Raw genomic sequence first — 20,246 nt, forward strand, 5'->3', positions numbered from 1 at the left:
TTGATTTTAGTGTGTTTTAAGTTTACTAGTGGCTCAATGTGTACGTAATCCATAGAAATTTTTAGAATCCCCAGAATCGCACAGAATCCCAAGAATCGCACAGAATCCCCAGAATCGCACAGAATCCCCAAAATCTCACAGAATCTCACAAGATTCTGAATCTTGTACACCCTAATTTTGAGTTGCCAACCCCTCGGATTGCTGAACGTCTATAACTTATAGTAAAAACAAATAATAAAACCTAACTACAGGGAGCGTACGCTTCTCAGCAAATCGTGTACGTGTTCGCAAAATGTTATTAAAATTTTGAAAGAAGACAAGAAGTTTCTTCACTAAAGTAGAGGAAATCGAGTCTGAACGTCTTGACAAATGGCTTGAATTGACAGTTGAGAAATGAAAGAAGAGTTCCATCGCAAAAAGAAACTTAAACTGAAGCTATTACTCACGAGACACCGCTCTTCTGGAAAGAATGTTACGTTACAGGTTCATTTTTTATTCCTGTCCTGGATAAATATTAAGACCAATGAAAGAGGGAAAAATGAAGAAATTTACTTAAAATAATACAGCAAAGACCGGAGAAGTTACATGCAAAAATTTACTTACCTTGCACCACACTCAATTTTCATGCATGTCCTGATATCCTCTATTGCAGAATTTAATCAAATTTAGTGTGGGAATGATTCATTTCAAAGAAACAACTAACACCCTACAAAGATATGGATCATTAGAAACCTGCCATGCTTATTCTAATATATTGTCTAACTATATTTGTATTTAGTTACCTCTGGGATGCAGGACAAAAAACTTCTGGTCAGCTTGAACTGTTTATCATAAGCTTCCATCCCTACCCAGGTAGCGCACAGACTCTGTTTCAGGTCTGTTACAGATCTCTTTTTGAGAGTCTGTAAATTGTTTGTAGTGTCCCACTTTTACAGACTGTCACACAGGTCTGTGACAGACCTGACTTACAAAATCTGTATAACAGGTTTGTTACATAACGCGTACCACAGTCTTTGTACTACCAACTGTTTACAGATCCGTCGTTTCAATAATACAAGTATACAACTCACGCGATTTAAAATTTGTATTCAACACGCATTTCATTTTATACACCACTTACACATGATTGTCCAAGCAAAATTATGTAAAGCTTTATGAAATTTAGCAATAGTTTTCAATACGGAGCGCCCATCCGATATAAGTTGGTGATGCACGGCCAATTAATTTCGCATGATGGAGTCGGGACTGCGGTCCGCGGATCAATTCTGGGAGCACTATTGTTGAGCCGTTGGCAGCATCCTCTGGCTTGCCCGACTGTGCAGCTTCAGCCGGTGGGGCAGGAGGCTGTGGTTTGGGTTTGTTCAAAACTGGATTCATGCTGCTTTCAAAAGCCTGCAAGGAAATTTAAATGCATGTTAATTATCGTGACCTAAGAATTAATCGTGATGAGGTAGGGAGAGTGGGATAATTTACCTGGTGTTCGCTATGGAAGGCAGCGGCTTTAATAGGCAAGTCCTTAGTCTTAAGAGTTGCCTTCACACGGCTGATGTTGGCATCCAACCAAGAAACTTTTTCAGCAATTGCTAGTTCCAACTTCTTTGCTTCTTCGGGCGTCCAGTGATCGTAGGCTGCAACACCGCTATTGTAAGCAGTGTACGCTTTCTTGAAACGATTCAACGAAGCAGCAAACACAAAAGGACTCTTTCGGAAGAATGTTAGAATCTTGGAGAAAGGAACGCTGTGAAACTTGGGGAATACTTCCATCTCTCTAAAAATAAATGAAATATAAAAGATCAGCGACTTCAATTACCGATCGACAAATTAAAAGATAAACTTACCCGTGCTCAACGTCTTCGCCGCTCCAATTCAAGTTGATTGCATAGGGCTGAAGATCGGTAAGAGAGAATTCACGGACCTTGAAACTGGGAGACAGCATGGCAGCCATAATAGCAGCGCCACGGGCAACGCATTCGTCCTGATTCAGAGTTGTGGAGGGTGGTTTGCCAAAGCCCTGCTCGATTAGTAATTTGACAGCTGGGATACGAGTCGAGCCACCAATAAGTTCAATCTCAGAAATATCTTCCTGTTTCAGTCCCGATTCGGCAAGACATCGTCGCAATGTTTTTTCAACTCGTTCGAAGAGAGGGGCGCAAAGCTCTTCCATGTCGGATCTAAAAATATTCACATGAAACGACTTGATGACACATCAAAGAAGTATTTTAGCTTATATTTACCTTTTCATCTTTGCAGAGAAATCTCTTTCATCGATCAGGCATTCGACGTTAATAGGAAGGGCAGAGACGTTCGCAGACATTTGACGTTTCAATTTATCAACCTAAAAATATTGAACGTTATATTACTTATCTGACAAGCGCGAATGATTGTTATGTATTTTCAAACCTCAGCTAAGAGACGAATCCAGGAACGCTTGTTTTTGGTCACATCGCTTCCTGGCTTGTTAAATCCTTGTGCCAATTGATGAGCGATGGCAATATCGATAGAGCGACCTCCCAAGGCAGGATCGAAGGTGCAGGCCAACATCTAGAGATAATAGAATAAATGTTATTGCACAATGGATGAAGTTAGGATGAAGTAATAACAATAAAAATGTATACCTTCACTTTGCCTTTGTGGAATGCTGAAATAGCAACCTGCAAAGCCGAAGAACCAAAATCAACGAAAGCGACATGACGGGCTGTTCGGCATTTGGCAGGTCAGTGGAAGTGCGATAAAGACCATATGCTACTGCAGCAGCGCTAGGCTCATTCAACAAACGCAAAACCTTTACATAAAAAACGATTAGAATGTTTTCAAAAAATTTGGCACTTAAAAAAAATTTACCTGAAGATCGGCGATGATCCGTCAACTCTTGTATCTTTTGTTGAGTAAAACTGCTGATCTAATAATTGGCCTGTATGCGCCAAAGCAGTTTGTCCTGACGTATTCAAGAACTTCTGCTGTTTCAATAAAAAGCGGAATTAGTGCCCCTCGGCAAACAAGATGCAGGAATAATTAATTAAGCTGGCAACCCTACTTACATACTACATACTACTCCCCCAACTCACACCCCCTTAGTTTCCATCATATGCTCTTCAGACTTCACTTGATTTTTAGTTCCATAAATCAATACTTCCAACATGCCGAGTGGGAACCAAGTGGAAAAGCGCAGCAGGAAACCAGCCAGTAGGTATTCACCGGAATCTGAACCAAAGCGTAGGAATATTCCAAACAATCCATCTCCCGAAGAACCTGTATATAACAAAGGTTAATATATTAAATTGCTGTTATACAAAAAGACATTCAATCATGATTGAATCAATATTCATTACACCAACAGATCTTATGAAAAGAGATGCCCGGCAAACAAGATCGCAGCCCGGCAATCACGTGGGGATCGGCCGTGGAAGGGGAAGGCCCATTAATTTTGAAAATTGCAGTTCCGGGCCAGTCGTTGGTGAGGCTCAAGCCTGTCAACGTCCACCAAATCCAAGTGGCAGGGCCACTTTTCACAGAAAAAGATCAGTTTCTCCATTGCCCCTTGTTTTACAAGGGAAATACAGACCCGTACCAGACATGTAGTACAGACACATAACAGAAATATATTTCACTCGGTAATACAGAGTAAAAACATGCATGTAACATACGTGTTAGACAGAAGAAAAACAGAATGTATTTTTACAGAGTAAAAACAGACAAGTGACAAACATGGGAAACAGAGCAAAATCAGAAACAATTTTCTCAAGTAAAAAACAGATCTGTAACAGGTCTGTAGTACAGTGAAAAACCAGAATTATGTATTGCAGAAAGATTACAGATCTGTTCCAGATCAGTGAAACAAACTTTTACCAAATCCTGTAAAACAGAGCAATTCCAGACAAATTTCCTGTAAAACAGAGATGTAACAAGCCTGATACGGATCTGTTTCACAAGTATGTGAAACAGATCGGTTACAGGAGTCTGTAACAGCTCTGTGTGCTACCTGGGTAGGGTTAGCCAGGATCCACATTTGGTGTTTTAAATGCATCTAGAAGTTTAAATACTTAAGAGAAAGTACAATACATGATGAAATGTGACAAACCATGCGTTCGTATGACGAGATTGACAGCAACGGTCGATGAGCATTACCGGAGAAACGGATGTAGCCGCCATCACGGTGAACTTCATGGCAATCAATCAACATTTTAAAACGATATAAACACTAACCTGGCTTCCGTAAGTTTCAGTTTTTAAACGAAGAAACGTCGTATTTCGAAAAGATTTAAACCTTCGTGCACAACGAAGGATTGTCTGCACTGCACCGAGGTGCCACCTGCAAATGGCAAATGTGTCCCTCCAGATTTGTGATATTTTGATCTTTTGTCTTTCTGCTTGCAACTAACAAATAGGTCCAGCTCCAGTCCCTTGCAAGTAGCAATGTTCCGCACAATGACGAGTAATCGCCTTCCGGTTACGGTATCGCATTGCAAAGTTTACTTTTACATTTACTTTTTTCGCACGCTTACCAATATGTAATTGATTTTTTTTCATTGAACCATGTTTATAAAATACAAATTAATTGAAATTCCTCTGATTGGCATTATGTTTATTTCACAGAAAATAAGTCACACGTGAAAATTCAGAAAACAGACAACGCCAGGCGCATTCGTTCTGGCTGCTAGCTTAAAGCAGCAGGTTTGATTCCACAAAAAGAAATCCGCATTTTCAGAACTTACAAGGGATTTAAAGTGATTCAAAGCAATTCGAAGAGATTCCAAGCAATTCTAAGAGATTCCAAGTGCCAAAAATGTTTTCGAAAATGCCTTTTTTCACCGTCTTACCCTGTTTCTTTCATCAATGGCGAACCATTTCCCCAAGAGATGCTGAAAGTTCTGTCTCCGAATCTGCCCCTGTGGTGGTTACTAGTGCAGCGTTTGGCATGGAAGATCAATCTGAAGACCTGATTGATCTATCTGCTGGCAACCAAGAGTTGGAATGTGTTGTCGAACAAGTGCCGAAGCCGGAACGTGATTGCGGAATCCGAAAGGAGTGCAACGAAGGTGCGCTGAAGGTTCAGCTTGCTGACCTGATGAAAGAGAAGGCGATGGCTGTTTCGGCTAACAAAGAACTGGCAGAAATCATCGACGGCATGAAGCTGGAAGCCATGGAGGCCAGCACTGCGCGTGAAGAGCTCGCCAGGCAAAACCTCGAGCTACAAAACGAGTTACTGAGGAAGGAATGTGATCTGCAGACGATTGAACAAGAAATGAAAGAAGTGATCTTTTCTAAGCATCACTCTTCAAACAAGGTCGGTCTAATGCAGAAAGAAATCCGAAACCTCAAGATCAATCAAAATAACTACAAAGAACGTAACTCTTGCCTGGAAAAGGAACTGGCCGACAAGGAGAGTCAACGCCAACTTGAACAGGCCGATCAACACGCCCAGATGGAGCATGCGATGGCGCACCATGCCAGACAGCTGAATGACATTGAGTCGGAGAACAAGGTGTTCGTGCAACGGATGGTTAAACAACACCAGCTCGACATGGACGAACAACGTGTCCAGTACGAATCCGCAACGGCTGAGTTGCGCAAAAGACTTGAGAACGAACACCAAGCTCGTCTTCATTCGGCATTAGAGAAGGCGGGGGCCCAATACGCGGCTAACTATTCCAAGGCCTGTCAGGAGATTCAAATGCAAATGCGAATCCAGCGTAACACTGCCAATTCGCATCGCATGAAGGCTGAACAACTAGCCACAAATCTCAGCGAGTGTGAGGGCAAACTTTTGGAGATGGCGACAGCAAATCGCCGTCTGGAAGAGGAGCTGCATAAACAAAAGGAGACCTCAAATGCTTATTTCAAAGAACTTAACGCCAAACATGATACTATTGGCCGAATGCGCGCCTTTCACGCAAAATTGCTCGAAAACCGTAATGAGCGTATTGAGGAATTGCAACAAAGAGTCAAAGAATTGGAGGAAGGCCCTGACAAGGACGTAGTCGGACCTGATTACTACAAACTCTTGGAAGTCGAACGCAACGCTGGAACGAGCGAGATTAAGTCGGCATATTATGCAAAATCGCGGATCCACCATCCCGACAAGCATCGAGACTCGCCCGACCAGAAAAAGCACGAGGCCATTTTTAAAACTATTAAATATGTCTATGAAGTCTTATCTAATAGCTATACACGCCAAAAATACAACAAATGGCTCGACATGACATCAGTCCGATTGGCGCACCAAGAGAAATATTGTTAGCGGATTTCGAACTCTCCCTTTGGCTTCCAAGAATATGCCCTCTACGATAACAGCCAGATGTATAGGTCAACCTTGCACACAAGAACACATCATGACAACCTTTTTCGTTTGTTAAACCCTTTGGCTTGACTTTTAAGTCACGAGTAGTAAAGTAAAGCGCCGTGCGTGTGACTGCCCAGTCAGCGTCCATGTGAGTCTTGGGAACGATGTTTTGTCATCTTCCCTCGACTCTGGGATGTTCTGACATCGGGTAATTGCATGCACCCGTGTACGGGAATTTACTTTACTATTTTGAAATTCCACACTTGCCTCTTCCTTGAAGACGGAAATCAAAATTCAAATGTGCAAGATTGTCATCAAACCATCCTTAACTACGACCGGCTATAAAAGGATTCTGATCGAGCGACTTTATTTCATTAACTCGGTCAAACAAAAATGACGACAAGAACACGTCAAAGGCAAAAAACGTTGGCTTTATTGACTTTTAAGTCAGGAGTAATAAAGTAAATCGTCGTGTGTGTGACTGTCCGGTCAACGTCCAAGTGAGTCTTGGGAATTGTGATTTATCATCGTCTCGCGACTCTGGGATGTTCTGAATCCGGTAATCACATGCATCCGTGTAGTTCTGTCTGCCCGGGAATTTACTTTACTACTTTGAAATTCCACCCTTGCCTCTTCATTGAGGATGAAAACCAAAATGCAAAATGTGCTAGGTATTCGTCAAACCACCTTTAGCGAACTAAATTTAAATCTATGACTGCCTAAATCCTAACCTTCCTAAGTAGGCCTAACTGCTGTTGCCTGCTGGTGTTGGTTGGCCTGTTGCTGTTGCCAGAGTAATAGAATCAGTGCTTCCACTTTTTCACCAGCAAAAACCCTGTGACGTTGCCAGAAAACCTAAAATAGGTTTTTTTTTGTTGTAAAAAAACCTTAAAAAAACCCCGACAGTTTTCATTAAAAAACCCCGAAAAAACCCCGAAAAAAGCCAGAAAAAGTAATTTAAAACGCTGTAGAAGTAGAACAGATATTTTTTCTCATCAAAAAATAAACCGACAACCATAGAAAAATCTAATTTCTATATTGCATTTTGATTAACAAGGAAATTTTACGTTCAAAAGCCCACATTTCTGAATAACTTATTTTGGAATTCACAATTACGGCAGCAATTACACATTACAAACCATGTGTGTGATTTGGGATGGGCAAATTGGCCTGTTCTATGCTGCAGTGTTCTATTACGCTAGGTCTTTCGAGTTTCGTCTTTCGACGTTTCGAGTTCGACTGAATTGTTTTTCTTGTCGTCTGCAACTTTTCATGCATCTCTGTTTGTAAAGGCAGGCAGCGCCAGAGCAGCCAATCATTTTTTAACGAGTATTTAAAAAAAAACCCTATAAAAAACCCTTAAATGTTGGAAAACCCCAAAATGTTTTTTAACCCTAAAGTTGTAAAAAAATAGTCTAAAAACCCTGAAACGGGGTAAAAACCCTAAAAGTGGAAACACTGAATAGAATACTGGTGTAGCCACGGCCATTTTAACTCCCTCTCTCGGATTTTTTCCCAAAAGTTGTTGCCAATTTCGCGTATCGATTGAGAGAAAATGAGGCAAGATATCGATTTAAGTGTCCCGTAACCGTAACTGCCACCTATGAATTGAGTTTTAAGGGTTGTTATTGTTATAACAACCCATATGTTTATACAAACATTTTTTCACACTAATTAATTAAGCCACTTTTTGTTTACTTTCTGAAGTACAGACGACGAAAATGAGCGAAAACATAGCGAAAACGTAATACATCACAAGTTCACAACACAGCCGCTGTGGCGCTTTCGTTATGGGATAGAAAGACTTTCAGGCCAAAAAGGCAATGGGGCCCGCCACAAGTAGGGCTCGGCCCCGATCGTTTTCGATCGGGGCGAACCGCGGTTTGCCGGCCAAAAATCACCAAACCGTCGGTTCGGTTTAGCCGTTTTTGACTTCGGTGCGGTTCTCGGTTTGAAATTCGTCAAACCGGTGCGAACCGCCGCCATTTTGAAATTTTTTGAAAATTTGGCGGAAATTTCAAATCAACAAATCAAATCGCGTTGAGCGTAAATCGCGTTTTTTAGGATTGATCTTATGTGGAAATCCTATAGTTGGCCAGCTGACAGCGAAACAACGATTGATAGTGATCCCAAACCCAAACACGGAAGTTCAAAATCCAAGACGGACCATTCTTTCATAGCTGCTATTATATCCACAAAAACTATTGAATCAAAAGCAGATGAATTGAAACAGTATGTGAATGAGGAGACCGAGCCCAGTAACTGTGATCCGACCGATATACTAAGCTACTGGGACCAAAGGTCTAAAAGATGGCCTAAATTATCAAACATGGCTAGAGATATGTTAAGCATTCCAGCCACTAGTGCAGGCAGTGAGAGGGCGTTCAGCACTGGAAAAGATTGTTTTGGAATTGCTAGGATGAGCCTTAATTCCGAGACTGTTGAAGCCCTCATCTGCTTGCGCTCATGGTTTAAAGCCGGTTTGATCAACGAAATTGATTCACGTTCCCACAATCTGACTGAATTCGATATTGAAAACATTGACGAATGATGATTAAGAAATTTTTTGTAATGATGTGGGCAAAAATACAACTGGTTTTTCACATAATTTACGACTTATACTGTTGTGTAAACTGTGTAAAACTTGTTGTGTAAACTGTCTAAAACCGCGGTTCTTACGGGTCACACCGCGGTTCTTACGGGTCACACCGCGGTTCTTACGGCCCACACCGTGGTTTTTCTAAAACCGCGGTGTGTTGTTGTTTTTCCTAAAACCGTTTTTCCTAAAACCGCGGTGTGACCCGTAAGAACCGCGGTGTGACTCAACAAACCGCGGTAAAACCGCGGAAACCGCGGTGCGATCGGTTCCCAAAATTGATAAACCGAACCGCACCGGTTTGGCCTTTTTAAAAAAAGGAACCGCGCGGTTCGGCCAAAATTGTACCCGATCGTCGCGGGGCCGAGCCCTAGCCACAAGCGTGGCTACACCAGTGTTCTATTACTCTGCTGTTGCAGTGTTGCTTTGCTTTTTGCTGTTTGTTGCGAATCTATTTCTGTAACCGGCATCCCTGTGTGTAAACAAAGCAGACGTCAAAAATAAAAACTCATTTTTTTCAATAATTTTTTCTCACCTTGTAGCCATTCTAAAAACATTACATAATATTCCAATGGCCACTGCAACATCCACTTCTTTCACTCATGTTCAACGAGTTCGCTTGTTGTACAAAACTATACTGCGCATCCATCGAGGTCTTCCATTGGAGATCAAAGCGATTGGAGATCAGGTAGAATTGTTATTATTCTATTTGTTTGTATACATATTTAACTGCCTTACTTTTTCCCAACATGGTTCATGAACCAACGAATCCGTGTTTCCCTATTTTTATTATAGTATGTCAAAGATGAATTCAAGCGCCATAGGAAATGCCAGCCACATGAGATAAATCCATTTATGACTGGATGGGTGGTAATGTGAAAAAAAAATAATATTCAATGTCTCATCTTAATAACTGTTAATGGAACAGGATTATGCTGTCACTCTATCTAAACAGCTAAGTGTGAGCCAATTGAAAAAGAAATCACCTATCTTAGGGAGACACCTTACACAAGAAGAACTAGAAACGTTCAAGGATGACCAGGTTTATCAATTACATGAACTCATGCAGGAAGCAACGAAACCAAAAGTAGAATCAGATAGTGATATACCTACAAAATTGTAGCACATAAATCTAATATTTAATTTTGTATATATATTTATTCCTTCTAGTGTCAATCTATTAAACAAAGTAAACAAAGATCCTTGTTCATCAGTGTATTATTTTACTTCAGGGTCAAGTGACTTCAAAGTTTTCGACGGTAAAATTTTTCATATCCATCGGTATTAGCGTCTTCTCGATCGCTCATGGGACCGTGAACGACTTCTCCTGTTATGATCTCTACGGGATCTTTCGCGTGATCTCGATCTGCGTCTGTCGTTTCGACGCCTATCAGAATCACGACGGTGCTTGTCACGTTCCCGTGAATCACGCCTATCACGGGAGCGGCTCCTACGGCGATCCTAAAAAAGCATAACACACACAAAGAAATTGTATAAAATATTGCTGATTTTTAAATTGTCAGTATGTTTTTGTTTGTGCGGCCAAACAAGATAAAATAGAAGCAAACAAAAAGTGTTATTCACCGTCTGTTTATCCTTGCTGGAATGGTTGCCGCTGTCTTTGTCCTTTTCTACCGCTTCCTTGGCTGCGCCTCCTTGGGCGTGATGACTGTTGTCTTTCGTCTGAGGTGCCAAAACAATCTCCGCTGCAATTTTTTCTTCGACCTTAGTTGTCTGATTGGCTGGCGGTTTACTGTTTTCTATTGCTCCTACGGCTTCTTCGTCAGCGTAAGTCTTAGCTAAACTACTCAGACCTGTGACGGGCAACTGCTGTCCTTTTCGAGAATCTCGCCTCCGCGATATGTCCTCACTTTCAGGGCTAGGCAACTCCGAGCGACTCCTACCACGCAACTTTTCCAATGTGTCTGATCCTAGCCCTTACCGAATTGAATTGTCAAATTTGGGTTAGACTAAAGTAAGAACGCAACAAAAATAGTTGAGTAGAACAATAAAATTGTCATTACCTTCACCAGAACTATCATCAGACGATTCGGCACCGTTATCTTTGGGCTTGGCTAGCGGAAGTTGTTCACTTTTAGCAGTCGCAATATCTTCTTTAATTTCTCCTTCATTGTCAGAATGAGGTGCATCCATTTCTTCGTAATCCAACGCCAGATCAAAATCAACAGCTCCGGTACCATCTTTATCAGGTTTGGCGACGGAGGAGTTTTCTTCGGCTTTGTTCTCTTCCTCTTTTCCCTGAGAAATGCCGCTATTGCTTTCCTTGTTTTCCAAAGGCCTGATCACCCCAAAAAATAAATCGTCAGTTTTCCCCACTTAATTTGTTGGTCAACAAAACAGATATCCCAATCTTACGCTTTTATATTTAACTGCTGTTCCATTTCTTCCAATTCTTTCTGGAGAATCTTTTGTCTTTCTGCTTGTTCTCTTTCAGCATGGCGCTTCTTCCGTTCTTCCTCACGCTTTTTCAGCTCATCATCCCGTTTTTTCCGTTCTTTTTCACGATGCTGGAACAAGAAAATTGTATAATACAAGTGATTTTTTGTATCTTTAGAATTTCGTTTAGGATTTTACTTCAAATTCCTTCATTGATATGGTTTTCCGTTGCTCGTAACGCCAATGAGGAGGTGTTGGACTCCGTGATGGACTGCGGGAGGGAGTGCGGTAGCGCTATCATACAACGACATTAAAATGTTACTATGAAGAAGAATGTTTTACACAAAATTTTTCATGTTTACCAATAAGCCTCGTCCTTTTACTTTTCTTCCACTTTTTGTTCGCCCACGAATTTGAGCACGTCGCTTCTCTTTTCCTCGATCATCCTTATCATTATTGCCCTTTGTCTTCGAATCTGCATCATCGTTCTTTTTATCCCCACGATACAGATATCGATTTGACGGAACCTCGGGGATTTCTTCAGGGTTGATTTTTGAAAGCGTCACTAGTGGATGAGGAAACCCTTCAGCTTCTACATCAGATTTCTCTCCATCCGCGCTGGTCGATCTGTTCGTTCAGGAGCAAATTGATAATAATAATAAAAACAAGAAAAAGAAAGTGAAACAAACCTGGTTTTCTTCTTATCCTTTTTCGATGTTTTCTTTTTATTTTTCTTCGGTTTTTTCTCTTTTTTAACCTCACCTTCTTCTATGGAGCTGTCAGATTCACTGCTACTGCTGCTGCTTTCGCTGGAAATCGAAACCTTGCGCTTCTTTTTATCTTCTACAAATATTATCAAGTTATTTTTCCAAGGCCATAATATGGAGTCTTTACATTTCAAGTACCTTTTAATTTAGCTTTCGGTACAAGTTCTCCGCAATTTACAACCTTAGCATCTTGCAAAGGCCGACTCCTTCTGTCCACAGGAAGACCCTCGATTTGCTTCACTACTGCTTGGCCAGAGATTACGTGGCCAAATACAACGTGAATACTATGAGACAAAAGGAAATAATACATTGTAGAAATATGATGCTATACTGGCAAAGATATTTGTCTTACTTGTCCAAATGAGGTGATGGCTGGGTAGTTCTGCCAATGACACAAAAATTCAAAGAAAAATACAGTGCCCATGGATGTAGGGGAGGGTTAGATTGAACTGGCTCATCATCTTGTATAGAACTCCCTTTCCACTGTAACCAATTTTCTCCTTAATTACCTTACACACATGGATGGATTTGCAACTAATGATAGGGCACAGTTCGTCAAAGCTTTTCAGCTATTACAACATGGTTGGTATTTAACTAAGGATGTTTAGTGATGAAAAATCTTACATGAAAAACTGAGAACCATTTGTGTCCTTTCCTCTGTTTGCCATGGATAAAAGGAAAGGTTGTTCATGCTTTTTTGTGAAGGCCTCATCTAAATGTAACCATAGAATAAACACAGGAGCTTAGATAATAATATTGTCACAAATCTGACCTTCAAATGTTCCTCCAAAAATGGATTCTCCTCCAGTTCCATTTCCATTTGAAAAGTCTCCTGACTGGATCATAAAATCTTTGACTACTCGATGAAATATAATCCCCTTGTAATGTAAAGGTTTCCCTGTTGTCTTGAGTAACATCAAGCAATTTAGCTGAGAGATGCAAGTAACATCTTTAACAAGACACACAAACCTTCCCTATACCCTTCTCCCCAGTGCATAGGGATCTAAAATTTTCACATGTGATTGGAGCGATGTCATTAAATAGTTCCATGATTATCCGGCCGGCAGAAATACCGCCAATCTCGATGTCAAAGAAACATCGTGGTCTGTGATTTTTCACTTCCGTCATCTTCTGTATCTATCTAACCAAAAATTGGATCAGCACAAAACAAAATTATTTAAAGTAGCAGAATAAATTTCTTTAAGCTTCACCACAATTACCTTATCTTTAAATTCAGAATACCTGATCACGTCAACTGAAATGAAAATTTTATGAATGAGAAGATCGTCGCCACGATAAACGATCCTGGTTATTGCCTAAGCTTTGAAGCTGTCCTAGTAAAGTAATCCCTTGAAAACCTGGACAAAACGAAAAAGGCATTTTGGGAAATGGCAACAGAGCATATGCAAATATGGCGCCAGTGTTCGACTTCGATTTGTCGTGTACTCATGTTTGTTCCAAACAGATTCCTAAACAATTTTATTGCATTAGTTTCACTGTTTGTCTTTCAGGGTTAGCGTGGGATAGCTAGGTATATTCCACTATTTACTGGATTGCTGTCTCATACCTTAAAACTAGTCGAAGACGAAGTGAAGCATAAAGTATCTCAAATTTGACGTAACAAACGAATGAAAAAGAAGTTGAAGAAATCAAGACATCAATCCAGCAACTTACTTTCTGACAGAATTTCCATTGTTGTACCTGCCTGCAAGCTATGTTGAACTTTAATTGTAAGCAAAATGTACAAGGAAGATAAGTCTGGATAATGCATAAATGCAATCACTCATTTGTTGTTTGTGTATTACACCTAATCCTAAAACTTATGCTCTGTTTTATTTGATGGTTTAGGTTAAAGTGTGTACAAGTACTACAAGTTCCTAAAAATGGTTGAAAAGAAAGTCATTTCAGAACTTCCGTACAGCACTGTAAAGCTGATAACTGCAACACAAATAGCCACTTCTGTCTGTAACATTGTGAAAGAGTTGGTCGAAAATGCTCTGGATGCTGGTTCAACTGTTATTAGAGTGAAACTGGTGATAAATAAGTTTAATCTGATTTCATAAAGAAAAGTGTATATTATTTAATGATTGTATTATCTTTAGGAAAATAGTGGTCTAAGTAAGATAGAAGTAATAGACAATGGGTCTGGAGTCAGCAAAGAAAATGTTTTTAAAATGGCTTTACCTCACTACACATCAAAAATCAGTCAGCATCAAGATTTGGAGGCTCTGGCAACTTATGGATTTAGAGGAGAAGCATTAGCTGCCATTTGTGCAGTAGCAAAATTGTCGGTCACGACTAAAACTGCCGAAGACCCTGTAGCCACTACCTTTGTCATGGATAACAATGGGGAAGTGATAAATCAAAAACCTTCTCACTTGAGTCAAGGCACCTTGGTTGCTATGACTTCACTTTTTTGGAATATCCCTGTACGGAAGCAGTACTACCAGACTCCGAAGAGGAAAAAAGAAGAACTAATAAAAGTTGAGGAACTCCTTCTTAGTTACGGGCTGATTCATCCTGAACTTCACCTTAGCTTTCACCACGACCACAGCCTCATTTGGCAAAAGAATCGAGCTATTGACTTCAAATCAAACGTTCAACAAACTCTGGGGCATGAAATCTGTTCGCACATGGAATTCCTCAGTGAAGATGATCTGGTAGACAATCTGGATCTTATTGTCAATTATCTATCGTGTGCTAATCGTTTGTGTGTGTCACAGATTCAGGTGTTTTTAATGGCGCCCAAAAGAAGTGCTCCCCTAGACATTTGCTTTAGAAATCGAGCTGATCTTTGTTTCGTCTTCATCAACAAACGTCCTGTGGTTTCAAAAGAAATTGAAAAGGTGACATATAGCGTCTTGTTTTCACATTCCTAATGAGTATGCAATATCATCTTTATGCAGCTGATGAAGGAACTCTATGCGTTCAATCGGGATGACAATCAGAAGTCTACACTCTTTCCTATTTTCATCGTTTCACTTCACTTTCCGGGCGACGAAGTTGATGTCAACGTCGAACCTAACAAAAGCAAAGTGTTGATGAAACGACAGGTAAGGCCTCGTTAAAATTTGTGTATGAATATGATGTCATATCATGACATTTGTTATACCACGATTTTTTTATCTAGGGTGATGTGCTGGAGTTGATTAGAAACCGGGTTGAGAATTTTTTAGGAGCATCCGTGATGGAAAATTCCACGAAAATTAGTTTGCCATCAGAAATGTATAAAGATAGCTCTCTGTTGGTCAACTCGAATGAGGTGCCAGATGTGTCAGTAGTAGAAGAAACGATAATGGAAGATCAAAACGAAAGTCCTTTTCAGACTCCCCTTTCTACCCAGTTTGAAATTACTCAAAATTCACAGCTTGGAATTAACCAATTTGAATCTACTCGGATTGACTCTTCAGTCAATGATTTTCCGGAGGATGACTGCCTGTTTCACGGATTTAACGAACCATTTCAGATCGAAGTTGAGGAAGCAAACGTCGAGAAGAGTACGTCTTCTAATCAGTCGGAAATTATAGCAATTGGCTCTGACCAATGGAGCAGGGGATTGGCAAGAGATTCAGAAGGACGTACTGTTCACGTAAGTTTTGCGTAAGATAGAACAACAAAAACGTGTATCATTTAATGTGCATCTAGTTATCGAATAGGCAATACAAGTTTTGAGGGGGCAGCCACATTTGGACAAGCGCCAGCCAGACCCTTCTATTACAGGCAATGTAGCAAAAAAACCGAAGCTAATCGAAACATTGGAGGCATCAAGAATTGTCGGCTTATCACCCACTCTTTTGGAAACTGTAAATGGAAGCGTGCGCAAAATCCCACCAGATCCGTTCGGCGAATATTGCAAAGAAATGAGAAACGAATGTATGTAGCCATTAAGATTATCGGTTTCAATGTTCGCTCGTGTTCGTGCACAAGTTTTTAATTATTATTTTTATTTTCTGTTTGCATTACTAACTAGTGCTTTCCCAGGATCCACTGATGAGCTTTACGGAATTGTCACAACATTTGAGTCATGGCTGGAAAAACCTTGATAAAAGTAGTCGTGAGAAATACGAAAAGAAAGCTGAAACAAACAAGCAACGATACAACGCGTATGTACTTTAATCCAAATTTTATTTCATCTTTTGCCTTCTAAAATTGATCGCTGTTCTAGAAACAAGTTAAAAACGACCAAAGCATCGACGATGAGCAATACCTCTTTGGATCGCTTTCTGGTCGGGCAAACATCAGTTGCTCGGGTTGACACAACCCCGACGAGGCATGTAGTCGAAACTGCCCCACCTGCTAAAAGGACATCCATTAGCGTGGACTTTTCGCTGAATGTTTTGAGTCGATCGCTCAAATCTTTCCAACAGAAACCAAAATGTCAATGGTTCTGTATGGAAAAATTCGAAAATTGTGGATGGCTTTGCTCTAATGGGCACATGGTTATGGCTGTCAATTTCACTCGACTCTACGAGATGATATTGTACTCTCGGCTCGCTAGTGGGCATATTGTACCATCGAAGCCACTCGTCAGTCCGATATTGATCGACAAGAGGCATGTATAAAATATGTGAAATATTATCAACTTAAATGAGTTCTCTTAATTTTTTGCCCTTCATAGAATTTTTGGAGATCTGGAGGGCTGGAGCAAACTTTTGAGTCTACCAAACGAGTGGGAAAGTGCCACAACTCGGACGATCACAGATGTTCGCCTTGTTGCCAACGGCGTCGGGATTCGACTGAGCGCTGGTATAGTTGACAAGTGATTCCGATATAATTTACTCTGACGTCTTAATTATTTCCAGTTCTAAACTTTGATCGTAGAATCTGAAGATGCAAACTTAATGGTGTACCAAGTTCCTTCAAATGTAAAAAGATTTGAACTGAATGACGTAAAATCCCTTCTTCGTCAAGTGGTGAAAAATGGCAGCACAGTCGAAAGCTGCCGTCCGGAGCAGACGCTCGTAAACCTAAAAGTATACCACCATGAATTTACGTATTAAGTTCTTTAGGAAACATGCAAAACTTCTTTGTTTACTTTTTTTTTCTTTTATTTTGTTTCGTGTTAGTTTGAAGCTGCACGGCTTGCAGCCGAGAGATGTACCGAACCGGACGAAGGGGAGGTACGCGAATTGCTTGAACAATGGCTATCGACGGAGTCTGAAAATGTCTGTTTACATGGAGAACCCATCATCTGGAATTATCCTTTAAATGCTCAAGCTGTATAAGAAGACAAGAAAATCTGACGTGTCTTTCAACAACAAGTCTTTCGGCAGTATATCAGCTTTATTGCGTTTATTTCCCTTACGTGTTTTTTTTTTTCATTGATCAAAAGTATACTTTGTTATTGTTGTATACGATCGATATACATTGCTTTGGTTCTCACGAAAGATCTCAGTTTATACTGGCGTGCCATAGACGGAATAGAGAAGAAATAGGGTAGAATTCCATCTTGATAGGGTCGATTATTCAACACTTTAAGCTTTTACTTGTTCACGGCTGTATTCGCAACTTCGATCGAGATCGTTTATCCTGTTCACGTGAAGCCTGTTTTCAGTTACTGAATAAATGGTCATGCACTTATAGCATAACGCTTCACTACACGTACCATCATGAGAAACCTACCTGGTTTTACAAAGCTGCATAACAGGGGAACTAGTGATTTTAACAAAAACTGTTTAAAAAAAAGATTTACTGCGTTATGGCAGCGTACATCGTGCCTAAAAAAAAATTCATAGCTCTAGCGGTTTGCAGAAGATTATACTAATGATCTGTTTCTAAACTTACATTTGATTCAGTTTTTCCTGGTCCAAGTTTAATTTCGATGTCGATCATTGAAAAACAATGTAGCAGCATGCTTTTGACTTTCTTTTTGTATTGCACAGCATCAATGTAAAGGGACAACAAGTTACGCTTTTTTAAATAAATACATCTTAAAGTGTCCTTGTTTCCTTGTCTTATTCAACCTCAATCAACGTCTAAATCTTACGTTGTTCTTTTTTTCCTGCAACGCGTTGAGTAATCATGTGATCTCGTATAAGGAAATTGTACTCAGAAAAATTTATTCGCTTCACGTGGAAGAATTAGATTTTCTTCTTCACTTGCCTGCAACCTAGTTACTCTTGTTACGTCTTCCATGACAGGCAGAATTTTATTGTCCTCATTATATCCTTTTGTATCTATAAATTATTATTGTTATCTTATCAAACATTAAGATCAGGTGGATGCTACGAGCTCTCACAACTTATTACTGAGTAGGAGTAATTGACATCCGTATACGATTTTCAAGCTCTAAAGTGCGTAGGTCTGGGTTGGAAAACTAGTTATCAATTGAACTAGTTATACGTGAAAAAATGGAAGTCAAGGTAGTTTGCATGAGAATTTTTCATGAGAACTAGTTTTCAGAAACCAAAGTTGTAAATTGGTGTTAGAATCGTGTCAAACTCAACCAAAAGCAGAAAAAGAATTTAACCTTACCTCTAGCGTCAATCAACTGAGGCAGTTCGGTATTAGCAAGACACGGGAATAACATTGATTTCCTTCGTTAAAAGTTTTCCACACACGACATTCGGTTCTCAGAAAAGGCTTTCTCTCAAAATACAACGCTAGATGTGCTTTCTTTCCATGTTTAAGTTCCATAACCTAGGGTATTCGGTACATATGCTATTGCTGTTTGTCTCGTTATTGCACTGGCGTCAAACATGGAAAAAGATCAGAATGAGGACAAAATGAAAAAGGATAGGTCTTTCTCTTCATAAGAAAAGCTGTGAATTGATCTTGTGCATTAGATTTTTTAATGTCTAGATTTTGAAAAAAGAAAATTTTTTTCGTTGAGGGGATGGTCGTGCTGTTCTATATGTAACAATTGAGTCGTCTCCTGCATTTTTCTCCATACCAACGCCTTCCTTTCCAGTGACAATAAGTTGGAAGAAAACAACAACTTCGGTTTGCGCACTCAATAAAACATCAGTATGAACAGCGTAGAGAAATGAAAAGAAAACAAGCTGACACAGACCGAAAGGAAGCAACTCGAGAACTTCGCATTGTACGTGCAGAAGTTACGTGTTGTTTCTGTGGACGTAGGTCTCCCTCTCTGTGTGTGTATCTTACCATTTTGTATTGTTTATAACATTTGTTTGAGTTTTCTTTTGATCGTAGTACGCGTGGAAAGAAATTGACAATTAACAGAAAGGGTGTATTTAGTTGTTAGCATTGGGCGTGGATTCAGATTAGGAGATGCCATTTGAAAAGGATTATATTTAACTTAATATTTCATATTTATTTTGAGAAAGGCTTCTTTACCTTGACGTGCGTTGCTTGTGATTGTGGGCTGTGCCACTTTTTTGCCATCCGATGACAAGCTAAGAGTCTGGGAAACATTTTGTAAAAGTGTTATAAGGTCGGAATCTAACAGGCCAAAGAGACGCTGAGGATATGATTGTTGAAAGTGAAATGATATGCGTATCAATTTGAATGTGATTTCATAATTTCATAAAATTTTATCACTTTGGTCAACTATTAAAAGGCAATCAATTTTGCTGGGCGATTTAATCGTATCTATAATTGATCGCAAGACTCTGCAATTGGAAATTACTCCCGAAAACATGATGTGTTTGCATAACTGTGGCAACTACTGTATTTGGTAGGAAATTAAAGATTTCTACTTATGATGCCATTGGATAAATGATCTCACACAGAGATTGACGAGCAACATCCCCAAATGGTTTCTCAATTCATTTTTTGAAATTTGATTTAGAAGTTGCAATCTGATATATTACAGCCTGGTTTATTGGGGCAAAAAGAACTAACGTGTGGCAGCCTTTGAATTTTTTACCAGGATGGATGAAATATTTAGTAAACTAATGAATTTTTGTGCTGAACGTACCCTGTTTCTCCACGCCAAATCGTTTATCATCGACGGCCGTTATCTTTATCGAAATTGCACGTCCAAGTCAGAACTCTAAGTTTCTGCGGCAACGGTGTCTTTTCGTTTGGTCCATCGTTCTTTTAACCTTACACCGGTGTATGAAAGAGACTCAGATTTTTGCTTCCCAGTCTACGGTCCAGGCAATTTTAATACTACAAAGATTGCAAAATAGTAAGGTGTTGCATCGTATATAATAAAAACGGATGGCTACCAACTCGATTCGAGCGTGGTTCACCAAGGTAAGCGCATTCAACGGTAAATAAACGTTGTTCGTTAACATCG

At 39.9% G+C, this 20,246-nt stretch overlaps 5 protein-coding genes across 10 annotated transcripts; 3 read left to right on the forward strand and 2 right to left on the reverse strand.

Annotated features, from left to right (window-relative positions):
• Positions 1–1,069: 1,069 nt before the first annotated feature.
• On the reverse strand, positions 1,070–2,862 carry LOC123472650 (97 kDa heat shock protein-like; the record flags this gene model as incomplete). The annotated part of the gene is given in 8 exon segments (XM_045174528.1): positions 1,070–1,392; positions 1,474–1,768; positions 1,839–2,171; positions 2,235–2,335; positions 2,401–2,541; positions 2,616–2,692; positions 2,695–2,782; positions 2,842–2,862. Coding segments are annotated over 8 exon segments (1,287 nt in total), but the record flags the coding sequence as incomplete, so codon positions are not given.
• Positions 2,863–4,795: 1,933 nt separating this feature from the next.
• On the forward strand, positions 4,796–6,238 carry LOC116923949 (cingulin-like). Its single transcript, XM_032930483.2, has one exon. It carries the CDS (start codon positions 4,796–4,798, stop codon positions 6,236–6,238), a length of 1,443 nt encoding a protein of 480 aa, XP_032786374.1.
• A 3,093-nt stretch (positions 6,239–9,331) lies between these two features.
• Positions 9,332–10,076, forward strand: LOC116922692 (succinate dehydrogenase assembly factor 3, mitochondrial). Its single transcript, XM_032929066.2, has 4 exons — positions 9,332–9,350; positions 9,419–9,564; positions 9,672–9,746; positions 9,805–10,076. The coding sequence occupies exons 2-4, from the start codon at positions 9,448–9,450 to the stop codon at positions 9,997–9,999; spliced, it is 387 nt and encodes a 128-aa protein (XP_032784957.2). The 5' UTR covers positions 9,332–9,350; positions 9,419–9,447; the 3' UTR covers positions 10,000–10,076.
• On the reverse strand, positions 10,077–13,396 carry LOC116922691 (peptidyl-prolyl cis-trans isomerase G). Of its 3 annotated transcripts, none has more exons than XM_045173332.1 (13): positions 13,261–13,396; positions 13,010–13,177; positions 12,813–12,945; positions 12,665–12,752; positions 12,393–12,422; positions 12,179–12,324; positions 11,963–12,116; positions 11,636–11,900; positions 11,472–11,567; positions 11,253–11,404; positions 10,901–11,175; positions 10,461–10,813; positions 10,077–10,337 (listed from the first exon to the last, which is right to left on the reverse strand). In XM_045173332.1, the coding sequence occupies exons 2-13, from the start codon at positions 13,166–13,168 to the stop codon at positions 10,161–10,163; spliced, it is 2,028 nt and encodes a 675-aa protein (XP_045029267.1). In that variant the 5' UTR covers positions 13,169–13,177; positions 13,261–13,396; the 3' UTR covers positions 10,077–10,160. The 3 variants fall into 3 exon arrangements, with proteins under 3 accessions (XP_045029267.1, XP_045029269.1, XP_032784956.2); XM_045173334.1 differs by having other exon boundaries at positions 10,461–10,807; positions 13,010–13,181; positions 13,261–13,391; XM_032929065.2 differs by having other exon boundaries at positions 13,010–13,181; positions 13,261–13,389.
• Positions 13,397–13,474: 78 nt separating this feature from the next.
• LOC116922690 (PMS1 protein homolog 1) lies at positions 13,475–17,422 on the forward strand. Of its 4 annotated transcripts, XM_032929062.2 has the most exons (13): positions 13,475–13,490; positions 13,552–13,770; positions 13,889–14,073; positions 14,143–14,700; positions 14,764–14,886; positions 14,947–15,093; positions 15,171–15,629; positions 15,697–15,913; positions 16,011–16,143; positions 16,206–16,592; positions 16,659–16,786; positions 16,862–17,033; positions 17,107–17,422. In XM_032929062.2, exons 3-13 carry the CDS (start codon positions 13,924–13,926, stop codon positions 17,246–17,248), a joined length of 2,616 nt encoding a protein of 871 aa, XP_032784953.1. In that variant the 5' UTR covers positions 13,475–13,490; positions 13,552–13,770; positions 13,889–13,923; the 3' UTR covers positions 17,249–17,422. The 4 variants fall into 4 exon arrangements, with proteins under 4 accessions (XP_032784953.1, XP_032784955.1, XP_032784951.1 ...); XM_032929060.2 differs by having other exon boundaries at positions 13,483–13,770; XM_032929063.2 differs by having other exon boundaries at positions 13,486–13,770; positions 16,862–17,013.
• Positions 17,423–20,246: the final 2,824 nt, after the last annotated feature.

Source organism: Daphnia magna, linkage group LG5 (assembly GCF_020631705.1).
Source record: "Daphnia magna isolate NIES linkage group LG5, ASM2063170v1.1, whole genome shotgun sequence".
NCBI classification, from domain to species: domain Eukaryota; kingdom Metazoa; phylum Arthropoda; class Branchiopoda; order Diplostraca; family Daphniidae; genus Daphnia; species Daphnia magna.

Excerpts from the sequence above, each read along its gene's own strand:
- LOC116922690 (XM_032929062.2), top strand. The coding sequence starts at position 13,924 with ATGGTTGAAAAGAAAGTCATTTCAGAACTTCCGTACAGCACTGTAAAG. Across the intron at positions 15,630-15,696 it reads CAGAAGGACGTACTGTTCAC|GCAATACAAGTTTTGAGGGG; the intron begins GTAAGTTTTGCG and ends GTTATCGAATAG. Across the intron at positions 16,593-16,658 it reads CCGATATTGATCGACAAGAG|AATTTTTGGAGATCTGGAGG; the intron begins GCATGTATAAAA and ends TGCCCTTCATAG.
- LOC116923949 (XM_032930483.2), top strand. The coding sequence starts at position 4,796 with ATGCCTTTTTTCACCGTCTTACCCTGTTTCTTTCATCAATGGCGAACC.
- LOC116922692 (XM_032929066.2), top strand. The coding sequence starts at position 9,448 with ATGGCCACTGCAACATCCACTTCTTTCACTCATGTTCAACGAGTTCGC. Across the intron at positions 9,565-9,671 it reads TCAAAGCGATTGGAGATCAG|TATGTCAAAGATGAATTCAA; the intron begins GTAGAATTGTTA and ends TTTTTATTATAG. Across the intron at positions 9,747-9,804 it reads CATTTATGACTGGATGGGTG|GATTATGCTGTCACTCTATC; the intron begins GTAATGTGAAAA and ends TTAATGGAACAG.
- LOC116922691 (XM_045173332.1), bottom strand. The coding sequence starts at position 13,168 with ATGACGGAAGTGAAAAATCACAGACCACGATGTTTCTTTGACATCGAG. Across the intron at positions 12,423-12,664 it reads AATGGTTCTCAGTTTTTCAT|AACTACCCAGCCATCACCTC; the intron begins GTAAGATTTTTC and ends TGTCATTGGCAG. Across the intron at positions 12,325-12,392 it reads CCATCACCTCATTTGGACAA|TATTCACGTTGTATTTGGCC; the intron begins GTAAGACAAATA and ends TTTGTCTCATAG.